Source organism: Sebastes umbrosus, chromosome 3 (assembly GCF_015220745.1).
Source record: "Sebastes umbrosus isolate fSebUmb1 chromosome 3, fSebUmb1.pri, whole genome shotgun sequence".
Taxonomy (NCBI): Eukaryota; Metazoa; Chordata; class Actinopteri; order Perciformes; family Sebastidae; genus Sebastes; species Sebastes umbrosus.
The window spans coordinates 37069294-37081511 of NC_051271.1; the positions used below are offsets into that span (position 1 = coordinate 37069294).

General features: G+C 41.9%; 1 protein-coding gene across 1 annotated transcript; it reads left to right on the forward strand.

Moving 5' to 3' along the window:
- The first annotated feature begins 1879 nt into the window (after positions 1-1879).
- LOC119485487 (immunoglobulin lambda-1 light chain-like) lies at positions 1880-11234 on the forward strand. Its single transcript, XM_037765125.1, has 5 exons — positions 1880-1976; positions 2069-2392; positions 8055-8105; positions 10119-10427; positions 10560-11234. Exons 1-5 carry the CDS (start codon positions 1934-1936, stop codon positions 10841-10843), a joined length of 1011 nt encoding a protein of 336 aa, XP_037621053.1. The 5' UTR covers positions 1880-1933; the 3' UTR covers positions 10844-11234.
- Positions 11235-12218: the final 984 nt, after the last annotated feature.

A 12218-nucleotide genomic window follows, 5' to 3' on the forward strand; every position in this document is an offset into this window, starting at 1 on the left:
AGAAATGTCTTCTGTGCCATCTTCCATGAACGCCTTGTCAGCACCGCGGACAGCGGCCCCTGACTTTTTTTTTTTTCTCAATAGATGCAATAATGCTGCTGATTAAATCAAATGTGAAAATGTTCTAATGAAAAAATAATTTATTCAAATATTTAAAAAAACTTTTTACATGCACCTACTCTTATGCCAGGCTTGGTTTGGTCGCATAGGAAAGCAATACAGTGAAGGATAATATTGCATACTTTCACTTTAATGTCATAAACTGACATGAAGTTTGGTAGGCTATTTCAAAATGTAGTAGCTATGACACCAAACGCCAGTGATGGAAGAAGTAAAATGAAAATAAACAGACAAAAAGTAAAGCCAAAAACGGCAGAAGGCTCACATAGTAGAACCAGATTTAGTAGCAGGACAGTTTGAAACAGTGTGTGGTTGCAGACACTAGAGGGCAGCAGTGAGACGGTTTTATTCATCACAGCAGCAGCACCAAACAATTCTGTTCAGGGCGGGAGGGAGGGGTGGTAGATGGGTCAAACAAACACAAGACTTCAACCAGGAGGCCGGTGTTTGTGTCCCGTGTGACACTAAAAGTAACGTTGACTTATTGTGTCACGTGAGTTGTTAGTCGGTGAAGTTAATGTCAACCACGACCGTTTCCTAACCCTAACTAAGTTGTTGTGTTGCCTTAACCTAACTTCCTGTGAAAATGGAAGTTTATTTTGAAAGGACACTATGCATATAACAAGCGTATATTGACACGCCGTCCCTGATCCGTCCAAAAGTAACGCAATCGGTGACCGATGTTGAGGCGCACTGACCAATCGACCATCAAAGTTGGGCTAAATTTTAGCGAGGAAAAACTTGCATGGCAATTTTCAAAGGGGGTCCCTTGACCTCTGACCTCCAGATATGTGAATGAAAATGGGTTCTATGGGTACCCAGGAGTCTCCCCTTTACAGACATGCCCACTATGATAATCACATGCAGTTTTTTGAATGCAGTATAAATGTGTTATATTTGCCTATTCTAAAATATATTTTATATTTTAATATTTCTGCATACTGGGGTCCCTAAACGGTCTTGAATTACATAAATTGGGTATCACTGTAAAGCTGAGACTCTTGTGGATCCAATGAGCCCAACTGTATTCATGTGTGATGATGTAAGTCCCCATAGAAGCCATTTCATTAAAGTGAGACCATTTTTTGAAACTTGACCTCATTGTATAAAATGACCTGTGGTGACCTCTAGGATAATCACAACCTCATGAAACTTTACAGCCACAAACTAAAGACCTAGCGCATTCAGAGGATGGATGGCCTAGCTAGATTGACAATAAGGGGGCTTCTGAGCAGTTTACACAACAGAAGTGCTCACCATCCAATCGCATGCTGAAAAATGCAATTCCTGCAGAAATCTCCAATGTCAAAAGTTTTTGATTCCAAATCACAGCATGGCTTTTTCTATGGTGTTTGTCACGGTCTTGGTGTCTTAATGTAGTATTTTGGAGGGTGTGTCAAAAACGACTTGACACACAGTGCTGAGCTGCATCTCAAATTAATCTTCAGGTTCCCAGCTTTCAGATGATGCACACCACTTCTATGTGACATCTACTGTTGACCTGCTATCTCCCCCTAAAGACCCCCTGCACTCCCCCTGAAAAAGACAAAAACGGCTCTATTGTGGGTAAATCTACGCTGATGACCCTGTTTTATACATGACAACACAGCAGAGTGAGCTGCTTAGAAACCTAAAAAAAAAAAAACAGCGTAAACAGTGTTATCAGTCCGCCGCAGGGGCTGATGGGAGGTGTGAGGACCTGTTAGGAACCACGTGGCCCTCGTCTGATCTCATAGCTCATCCTTGTTTGGCCTCAGCTGCATCAGAGCGCCACTTCTCCCCAGGTTCACCAGAGGAAACACCACTGCACACAATGCTTTTCCTCCCAGCTGCTGCTCTGTGCTGTCTGTGTTCAGGTGAGTGTTTCCAGCCAATCAGGAGCCAACAAAGTCCACCTGTAACAAACACTGTCACACTCACCTTCATCTACCTGTCTGTCTCTCTACAGCGCTGGTTGCCATGGCAGCAGAGCCGATTAAGAATGATTTAACATTGACCAGGAGAGTTGGTGACAAAGTTTCCTTCAGCTGTCAAAGAATTGACCAGTGTGGCAGTTATGATGTACACTGGTTCCAGAAGAGAGACACAGAAACATTTAGATGGATTCTGCATATTGATATGAAATATTGTGAAGTAGATTCACGTTTCAATCAGCCTCATGAAGATGAATTCTCAGCTGTGTTTAATCGGAACGACTGTGAGTTGGAGATCCAGAACGTTAAACTCAGTCATTCAGCCTCCTACTACTGCTTCTGTAGAGGATATCTCCACAGTGAGAAATGATCCCTGCAGCCTGTACAAAAACCAACAGATGAACAGATGTCAAACAGTGTTTGTGACAGGAAGAGAGCAGTAAACCACAGCCCAGGTTTTCACCTCCATCCCAGCCACAGTCACACACAAACTGAACTGAGGGATTCATTTGATTTTATATTCATTCATATTTTTATCAGATAATCCAGCAGGTTTATTGTTGTTCCACACAGTGAGGACAAACTAGTGGCACTGAGGCACAAGAATGGAATCATTTAAATACATCATACAAATAAATGGGATTAAAACATAAAGAAGTCCTTTTTGTCTGATTAAAAACATACATTAAAACAAAATGATCAAAATGATGAAGAAAAAAACAAGCTTCATCATTATGATAAAGATTAAAATCCTCTGCTTTGACCTGCTGCAGGAATAAATCCCATTCCTCCTCACAATACTACTCTGCTCTTAATGCAAACACAATAAAAGCCTTCCAGACACATTTCTTACATCAGCAGATAATTTCACCTCAGTAAATGATACAACGGAATTCTTGTATTCATGACAACTCCCCTCAACAGAGATATGGTAAATGTATTTGTATTTAATGAAGGTTTTTCTCTGTCAGTCTTTCCATCCAACCAAAACTTTGATCCACAACAAGAGAACGTTTGGTTACGTCCTCTGGGGACCATCAACATCCACTGTAGCTGTCATAGGAATCAGGCCAAAAGTTCTCTATCGTATTGAGACTATCTCTCCAGCCTACATATTCCATATGTATGGGGAATGACCCCCCTTGGGTCAGGTGACATGGATACTTATTTAAGACACACCGGCACTGCCGGCCACGCCTAGAAGCGAGTCTATAAAGCGCATGCGTTGGCATGGAATCATTGCTAGATTTGATCGGAACGTGTCTCTGAGCGGCTTCATGCTGTAGAGATAGTCTCTCACTCAGAGAACAAAGATTAACCGAACGTTCTCTATCGTATTGACACTATCACCCCAGCCTACATATTCCATATGTATGGGGAACTATGTAAGAGGAGACGGTGCAGCCCAATAAGTATGTTTACCCAATAAACAAACTATTTACAAATGTACACTATTTACACTCCAACCAGTTAACAGGCCCTGCCAGGCACAAAGGCCTCTACCCGGAGGAAAGCCGCTCAGGTCAGCCCGCAAGACGCTAAGCAGACTGAGGGGAGACACTTATCACCCCAACAGGGGGACCAGAAAAAGGAGGCACAGCCCTATGGGCGGATAACATCAAATTACATCCGGGTTGCACCTAGCACCAACTCACCAAAGGAGGTGCCGGATGCAACATTTAAGCGGTAGAATCTGGTGAAGGTAAATGGAGCTGACCATGTGGCTGCTGTGCAAATCTCATCTAGGGAGGCACCCCGCCACAATGCCCATGAGGTCGCTACACCTCGTGTCGAGTGCACACGCACCCCTGGTGGGCCCATCTGTCTCCTTGACTTTGTCCGTCCGTCTAAACACCTACGTTGGTTTTATGTACATCCCCAGGGTCCTAACCGGGCATAGTGTCTACTGTTGTCGATCGGCTCCCTCCCTTGAGGGGAGTAGAAAGGACAAAGTTCAACTGACTGGCTCATGTGCATTCCAGAGAGTATTTTAGGGAGGAAAGCTGGATTAGGGCAAAAGATCACACCATCTGGCAGAAACCTGCAGGATCTTTGATGGATAGATAGAGCCTGCAGCTCCCCCACTCCCTTCGCAGAGGTCACTGCTAGAAGGAAGGCTGTTTTAAGTGACAGCCATTTGAGCTCTGCAGATTCAATAAGCTCAAAAGGGGCGCGCTGCAATGCCCCCAGGATGCGGTCCAAAAGCTGGCCCTCTACTACGAGCTGTAAGCCTATGAGCCCCTTTGAGTAACTGCGAGATCAGAACACAGCAGCTCTCGGTGAGTCTGAGTTCTCCAACTCATACATACATACCTCTGAGGGTGGTGGAGGACTTCCCTGCATCCTGCAAAAATCACAGGATGTCTTGGATTGTACAGGCAAAAGGGTCTGGTATGCCTCACACCATGACAGGAACACCCCTCACCGATAGGAGTAGGCTGCCCTAGTTGAGGGCGCCCGAGCCCCTTGGAGGGTTGTGACTACCCGCTCTGGCAAGGGGTGGAACAGTGACCCCCCAGCCTGAAACAGCAGGTCTCTCCTGACTAGAAGTTACCATGGCGCTCCGTGCAGGAGAGGTGGAATGTTGGAAAACCATGTCATGTGGGGCCAGTTTGGGGCCACCAGAAACACTTTCCTGTTCTCCGCCTGCAGAGAGCCCAGGCCACCCTGCCTGTTGACATAGGCAGCAACTACGGTGCTGTCGGTTCTTACCAGCACATGGTACCCTCAGAGACGTGGCATAAAGTGCTTGAGTGCGAGGTGAACTGCTCTCAGCTCCAACACGTTTATGTGCTGACCTGCCCAGGGGCCAGTCCAGTGTCCGCTGACACCCCAACCTTCGTGAACTGCACCCCAAGCCCCCAGAGAGGCATCTGCTGTTACCAGCCGGCGAAGAACCAATGGACCCAACATGCTTCCCTTTGCAATGTTGCCTGGATGCTCCCACCAGTGAAGGGCTACACGAAGCCTCCGGGTGACCGACACCTTGGTTAACAGGGACCTCTGAGGGCACAACCCCAATCTCAGGAGACACCTCTGCACAAGCCGCATGTGCAGAAGTGCCAAGGGTACCACCTGAGCAGTAGCTGCCATCAGGCCCATGAGGCGGAGACACAGTCTCCCGCTGACCTTTGGGAGGGACAGGCCACTATGGCCTCTTGCCTCTCCAAGGTCAGTGTCACTGTGGCAGACCTGGAGTCCACTATCATTCCCAGGAACTGTGTTACCTGGGTCGGCTCCAACCTGCTCTTCTTTGTGTTGAGGTGCAGGCCTAAACCCTGGATGTGCTCCAGGAGCATACACACATGATGGCGGCACAACTGTTCTGTGGGGGCAGATATTAGCCAGTCGTCGAGGTAATTCAACACCTTGAGGCCCTGACACCAAAGAGGTCTGCTTTTGAACTCAAACCTCAGGAAGTGCCAGTGATTTTTGCAGATTGGTATCTGAAAATAGGCGTCTTCGAGGTCGATATTAGCGAACCAGTCGCCTTGGCTGATCGCCTGTCTCACCCTCGGAACTGTCAGCATCTTGCATCACAGGGGACAGAGATATTTGTTGACTCCCCTGAGGTCCAAGATTGGTCAGAGTCCCCCGTCCCGTTTTGGGACAAGGAAATAATGGGAGTAAAACCCTGCTTGCCGGTTGCCCTGCTCCACCTCCCTTATGGCTCCCTTGGATAGGAGTAAAGTCATCTCCCTGGCCTGCTTCAACATACTTACCGCATCTGAACCAAACATGGCAGAGGGCTCAACAGGAATCTGCGAAAGGTGGCGCCTGACTGTCCAAAGGGATGCCATAGCTTTGCCTGCAGCCTCAGCCTGCTCCCTCATTATTATAGGTAGAAGAGAAGAAGCCTGGTGTATCTCCTCTGCCAGGCCTACACCCCCCTGTTCACCCTGTGATCTGCGTGGCAATTGACGCAGATACAATGAGAGGATGGCGCCAGTATTGGCAAGCTTCGTTTGAACAGCCATAGCCCTGTGCATCTTAAATAGTAGACCATCCATGGTCCTGCAATTTTTGCTAGGGCAGCTAACCCTACCAAGCAAGGATTGAGAAGGAGACATAAGGGCTGCTAATGCCTGGTCCACTGGAGGCACTGGCCCACAACCAATCCTCTCAGCTTCACTTATGTCTGCCATCCGCCTACTGACACCAGACCACCTGCGTGCTGCTGTAGGTGCAACTAATTGCTTCTGCACTAACTCCTCAAAATCTGGAAGGAGGGGTACTCTGGTAGGGACAGGTGGAGCTTCACTCTCATCCTCAAACCAAGAGGGCTGTGCCCTAGGGTTCTCAGGCAGAGGAATCTCAATCGCTCCTCATGCCTTGTCAATGCCATCCTTAAACCGGAAAGCCATAGGTGGCTCAGCTGCCCCTGAGACCTGCTCGGCCTGCTTAATAAAACAATCCCTGTATGACGCTGGGTCATTTTTAGCCCTCAGTGCATGGTCATAGCCCAAGCATGAAACACACTTGCCATGCCCATCCTCCATTGGCAAATTAACATTACAACCAAAACAGGAATGGCCTGCAGTATCTGCCATACTGATGAACAAAAGATTTCTTTATTTTTTTTAAAATAAAAAAATGCCTCTCTTTCGCTACTCTGTTCTTTTTCTTTTTTACTTTTTTTTCCGTTCCCTTTCAAGAAACGAAACCACTTTCTAATGCCAAAGAAGTGATGTCACAAGGTATCCAGTCCTGTGATACATGGAACCCGGAAGCAGCAGGATAGTAACACACATACACACTGGTCAACGTTTGCTGCTGTAGCCGACTTAACGGCACAGCAGACAAACTGACTCTGGACTCGTTAGCGACTCTCACAATACGTCCTGGAAGCCCTGGTATCCTGGTCAACCGGATTAGCCGCCACGCAGCACACCGGAGACACAGTTACCAGACAGGGACAACAGCAGTCTGGGGAGGCTGCCAGAGACAGACGCCCGCTCCTTACCCCAATTAAGTGGAGTCAATTCTGTAACCCTGATCCAGTATTCTGGTTTGGTTTAGCTTTTTCTCTTTCTTCTTTCTCTGATCACATGTACTGCACCTGCTCCAAAGTGGAGATCAAAATGGTAATGATCCCACACCAACGCATGCGCTTTATAGACTTGCGTCTAGGTGTGGCCGGCAGTGCCAGTGTGTCTTAAATAAGTATCCATGTCACCTGACCCAAGGGAGGTCATTCCTCATACATATGGAATATGTAGGCTGGAGAGATAGTCTCGATACGATAGAGAACTTTTGGCCTGATTCCTATGACAGCTACAGTGGATGTTGATGGTCCCCAGAGGATGAAGCCTAATATTTAATATTTAAGATGTCTTTTCAACTGCTAACCAACACAGAAATGTCTCATGACCATATGTGACAGAATATTGAAGATATTTAAAGGTTTTTAAAAACAGCATAACTATATCAATGTCAAACCCTGTATACATACATCCAAACACTGAAATCACTTTGAATCAATGTACTGAAATTGTCAACAAAGCTTTTCAATAAGATTAATTTTATCTTTAATATTTCAGATGTTCACTTCACCAAAATAAGCCACTAACAGTTCAACACACACTGGCTGTGTCACCAAGCGTCCTGTAATTGATGCACATACGTCATAAATCAAAGTAATGGACAATATAAAATGTGACCTGATGATGGTGCTGGATAAAACTTGACCAAAGTCAGTAGGATTCATCCTCTGAGGAACATGAACGTGTGAACCAACGATCCACAGAGACACTCTGCTAGTGTGTCTAAAAAGACAATAAAAGAAGAGACAGTCATGTTAATATGAACATTAGAGGAACACATCATGGAGCTGAAATATGATTCTGGTTCATAATTTGGACTCGTTCACCTCAGCTGACACGTTCAACAGCAGACAAGATATAAAGCACCTGACAGTTGACTCAACCAGCTGCAGCTTTAAAATTCGGCTTACATGCAACAATAATGATGACATGTTCAACAGCAGACAGGTTTTTGTATCACTCTGTTTCACTGTGCTAGGACTATACGTACCCAACGCCTTTGGCTCTGGAACTAAACTGTATGTAACAGGTAAGAACAGACATTCATTTTTCCTCAGTTGTTTTATTGAACAAGTTGAAAATGTGTTTTAATGAGTTAATTTTTTTTATCATTAGTAGAGAATTCTTGCAGCCATGCAGCTGTTGTTACATTAAAAAGGTTCATAATTGCTGAAACAATGTTTAAATCTCACTGAACAACTCAAGTTATTCTTTATTTCTGCAGGAGATTAAACTGATTTATATATATATATATAAAAAAGTTTGATATTGGAAACGTTACAAATATACAGTATTTGATCCTCTCAGTAATTCAGCACCATCTCTTGTTTTTATAAAACTAGATCATATATGATATTAAACATTATTTAATATGTGTCAGGAAATGTATCTTGAAAAGCAAATAACTTTAAATATGTTGTAAAGTAAATTAATAAATAATTTTTAAAGGGCAAAATATACCTCATGTAGTAAAAAGTAAATGGTGGTTAATACTATGTATTGTATTATATTATATCATATTATTGCTTAACATTTGATCTAACATATCATTGAAGTTGTGTATAAAAGTTAAAATTGTTATGCAAAATGTTAAAAACTATTAATGTTTTTGTGTTTCTTTAGCAATTAAAGTAAAGTATATGATGGTAAATATGTTATATATATATATTATAATTGTTAAATTTAAAAATGTATTTTATGTGAAGATAAATGTGCAATTTATTTTAATATGTGCATTATGTTAATGTGAAAGAAAAGGAAAATTGTTTTCATAATTATTAATTTTAATATGATCAAATCATATTATATTTTATATAAATGTCATAGTATACTATGACATTTATACTGTTTATACTACAATTATTTAATCTTTATAGTATTTATACTAAAATGATACTTATTTTACTTGAAAGTGAATCTTAAATTTATTTAAAAAGTTGAGATAAATTTGCTATGAAAAAAGTGATGAAATTATTGATGTACTAATGTATTTCTTTTGCAATTACAGTGAAGTATATGGTGGTATGTAATATGCTATTTATTATAATACTGTATGTTCATTAAGTTAACGGGAAAAGAAAGAAAACATTTTCCTCTATTGAAATGAATTATTATCTCCTATTATATTATATATTATATCATATAAATTTCCCAAAGGGGATCAATAAGGTTTTATCTTATTTTAAAAAGCAGTGTTTATTTACATGTCACATATCTTAACACATCATTGTAGTTGTGTATAAAAGTTAGGTTATAGGTTTGTTTAAAATTAGAGTAAACTGTACAGTGGTAAATATATAATATATTTTATGTATTATAATCTATAAAATGACACTTTACTATATTTCATGTGAAGCTAAATATGTAATTTATTATATTTATATTATCCCTAATATAGGAAATCAAATTCCAAATTATTGTGAAATTATAATGAATGAAGTTTGTACATAAAAATAAAGAGTTATTAAATAAATAATGTTCTTTTGCCAGTGGCATAGGTGGTATAGCTGAATGCTGGGTCTCCATTTATCCAGAGTGGCGCCCCAATTGAGGAAAGAAAAAATAATCTAAATTTATAAATTTTACTATTTTTTACTAATATTATTGTAATACTATTATTTCAAAATATAACAAAAAGCCCACAACATCATAAGTACATAGTCTATTAAATAGACTCTATTTTCTGGGTGGCCCGCAGCATCACCCCCCATCATTTTGAGGTATACAGTTTTTCTTGAGTGTGATCTGCATCGCTTAATGTCAAAACATGAAGCTCTGTAGTTTCTGCGATACAAGTGGCGCCGGCTGATCTGTTGCCTATGGCGCCAGATTGGTCAGGACCGGCTCTGTAACCCATGCTGCCATTAGATGCTGAGTGTGTTCCATATGAACCTGAATACAGTAGACTGTATCTAGTGAACTCTGAGTAGTTTAGTGATCAGAGTCCATTTAGTTTCCAGGATCACACTGAATGCAGTGCAGTGCTGTAAGCTGACTGTGTCAATGTGTGTCTGTGCTGCTTGTTGCTGCTGTCAAACTTCAGATGAGCCGGTAGTGAAGCCCGTGGTGACCGTGTACCCAGCAGCATCCAGAGCCCACCCTGAGGGGAAGAGCTCCCTGCTGTGTCTGGCCTCAGCCATGTTTCCTCCTCTGGTCCAGTTCTCCTGGAAAAGACGGAAGGAGAACGGTCCTCTGGAGGAGCTGCCCCCTGCTGTGGGAGAGCAGCTGGAGCTCAGAGAGTCGGGACGCACCGCCGCCATCTTGCTGATCCATCAGCGAGAGAACAGCACGTATAAATACCGCTGCTACGTCCGGCACGAGGGAGGCACAGTGGAGGCCCAAACAGACCAAGGTAATGAAGGCCCGTTGACTGTGTTCAGCAGTGATTCAGCTTCATGTGAAGACGCTGTCAAAGAGAGCAGAGGAGCAGAAGATTGACATTTCTCACTGCAACTGCAAACATGTCACTCCTTTTGTGTTTCAGAGGTTCCAGCTCCAGCAGACTCTGGTCTTCCAGAGAGAGAGCCAGCACACCTGTCAGCTCTGGAGCAAGCTGACTGTAAGATCACATGCTGCCTCTCCTTCAACCACCATGTTTCCTTCAGCACTTCAGTGTCAGTGTCCTTTCAGTCTCAGTGCAAGGTGACGCTGCTCTGTGTGCTGTACACAGTGCTGATAGTGAAGAGTCTGGTGTACTGCTGTGGACTCTTTCTGCTGATGATACTCAGAAACAAGGGTCCGTCCACCAACTGCACACATGCTGACTGACTCGCCTTTTCTCAACATCAAATCTCATCAGTTCATCTCATTCATCATTTTGATAACTATTCACAAATATCAATTATGACGTGTTGACGTTGTAAAATTTTTATTTTTTTATGAAGGTTAGATACTGTCATCCTAAAAATATAAATACACACACACACACACACACAATATATATATATATATATATATATATATATATATATTCAGTTATTCAGTACAAATTTTGTGTAGTGTTATTTTGATGTTGTTTATTTCCGCTTTTAATTGTGACTTGTATGACATTAAGATGAATTCTTAGCTGTCTGATAGATATTTGATTGTTTACAGTTTTTTTGTGTTCTTGTGTTTCTTTTTAATACATTATACAGTCAGATTTGTCAAATTCATTCAGTGTAACATTCTCAATAAAGTGTCTGTGTTTTATAAAAATACTTGTCTTTATGGATTTCAGTTTGGCTTTATAGCAAATAATCAGAAACAGAATCAACGTCGTCGGTCGTGTTTCTTGACACCTACAAGTGATGTGACTCTGTTTTTTGTGGCTCTGAATACACTTTCACACAGCGCCAGGAGAGTGGAATATAATTACAAGTCACATCAGACAACTAAACACCTATAGATCTTTAAGTACCCAATTAAATCAATGGGTGATTAATACATGTCAGCACTAAACTCTCTTTTTGCTGCTTCTATCTATATGTCCGGCTTGTCTGTAATGTAATTTTATATGTATAAATGTCACTCCTGTTTATATTGCTTTCAACAACTGTGTGTCCTTTTACAACTTTTAAACTGCATGTCCTGTTTTATGTTTTTGTTCTGATGTATTTTAGGATACCTTCTGTAACACCGTGGTCAAGAACAACATATGAAAAATAGCCTTCTGACTAATTCTGGCCTTTTTATACCATGTGTATTTATTAATTAGCACTGTCCCTTCACAAGTGAACTAAACTAAAGAACAAGGAAGATATGAATATAAGCATACAGCTAAACAAGGACAACAAAGCTGAACAAAGAGCAAATACTGTATATACACACAGCTCTTCTATACAAGTCAGTAGGTGTGGGTGTCCCACCAGGTTCAGCGCTGACCCCCTTTTATAACTGTGTCAGTGTGGATGTAAACCTCTACGCTGATGACACTGTTGTTTACACACATGAACAAACAGCAGAGCTGCTTTGAAGCTACAACTGCTATGAAATGATGACACAGCGTTCATTTCATTGAACATATTTGATGGATTTTATTAAAAATATAAGAAAAACATATTCAACGTACTGTGTAAAAGAAATATAAATATTTTATGCTAAAGTGCATAATTTATGCCTTCACATATTAAAAAAAATGTATATATATGTATATATATATATA

Excerpts from the sequence above, each read along its gene's own strand:
- LOC119485487 (XM_037765125.1), top strand. The coding sequence starts at position 1,934 with ATGCTTTTCCTCCCAGCTGCTGCTCTGTGCTGTCTGTGTTCAG. Across the intron at positions 1,977-2,068 it reads TCTGTGCTGTCTGTGTTCAG|CGCTGGTTGCCATGGCAGCA; the intron begins GTGAGTGTTTCC and ends GTCTCTCTACAG. Across the intron at positions 10,428-10,559 it reads GGAGGCCCAAACAGACCAAG|AGGTTCCAGCTCCAGCAGAC; the intron begins GTAATGAAGGCC and ends TTTGTGTTTCAG.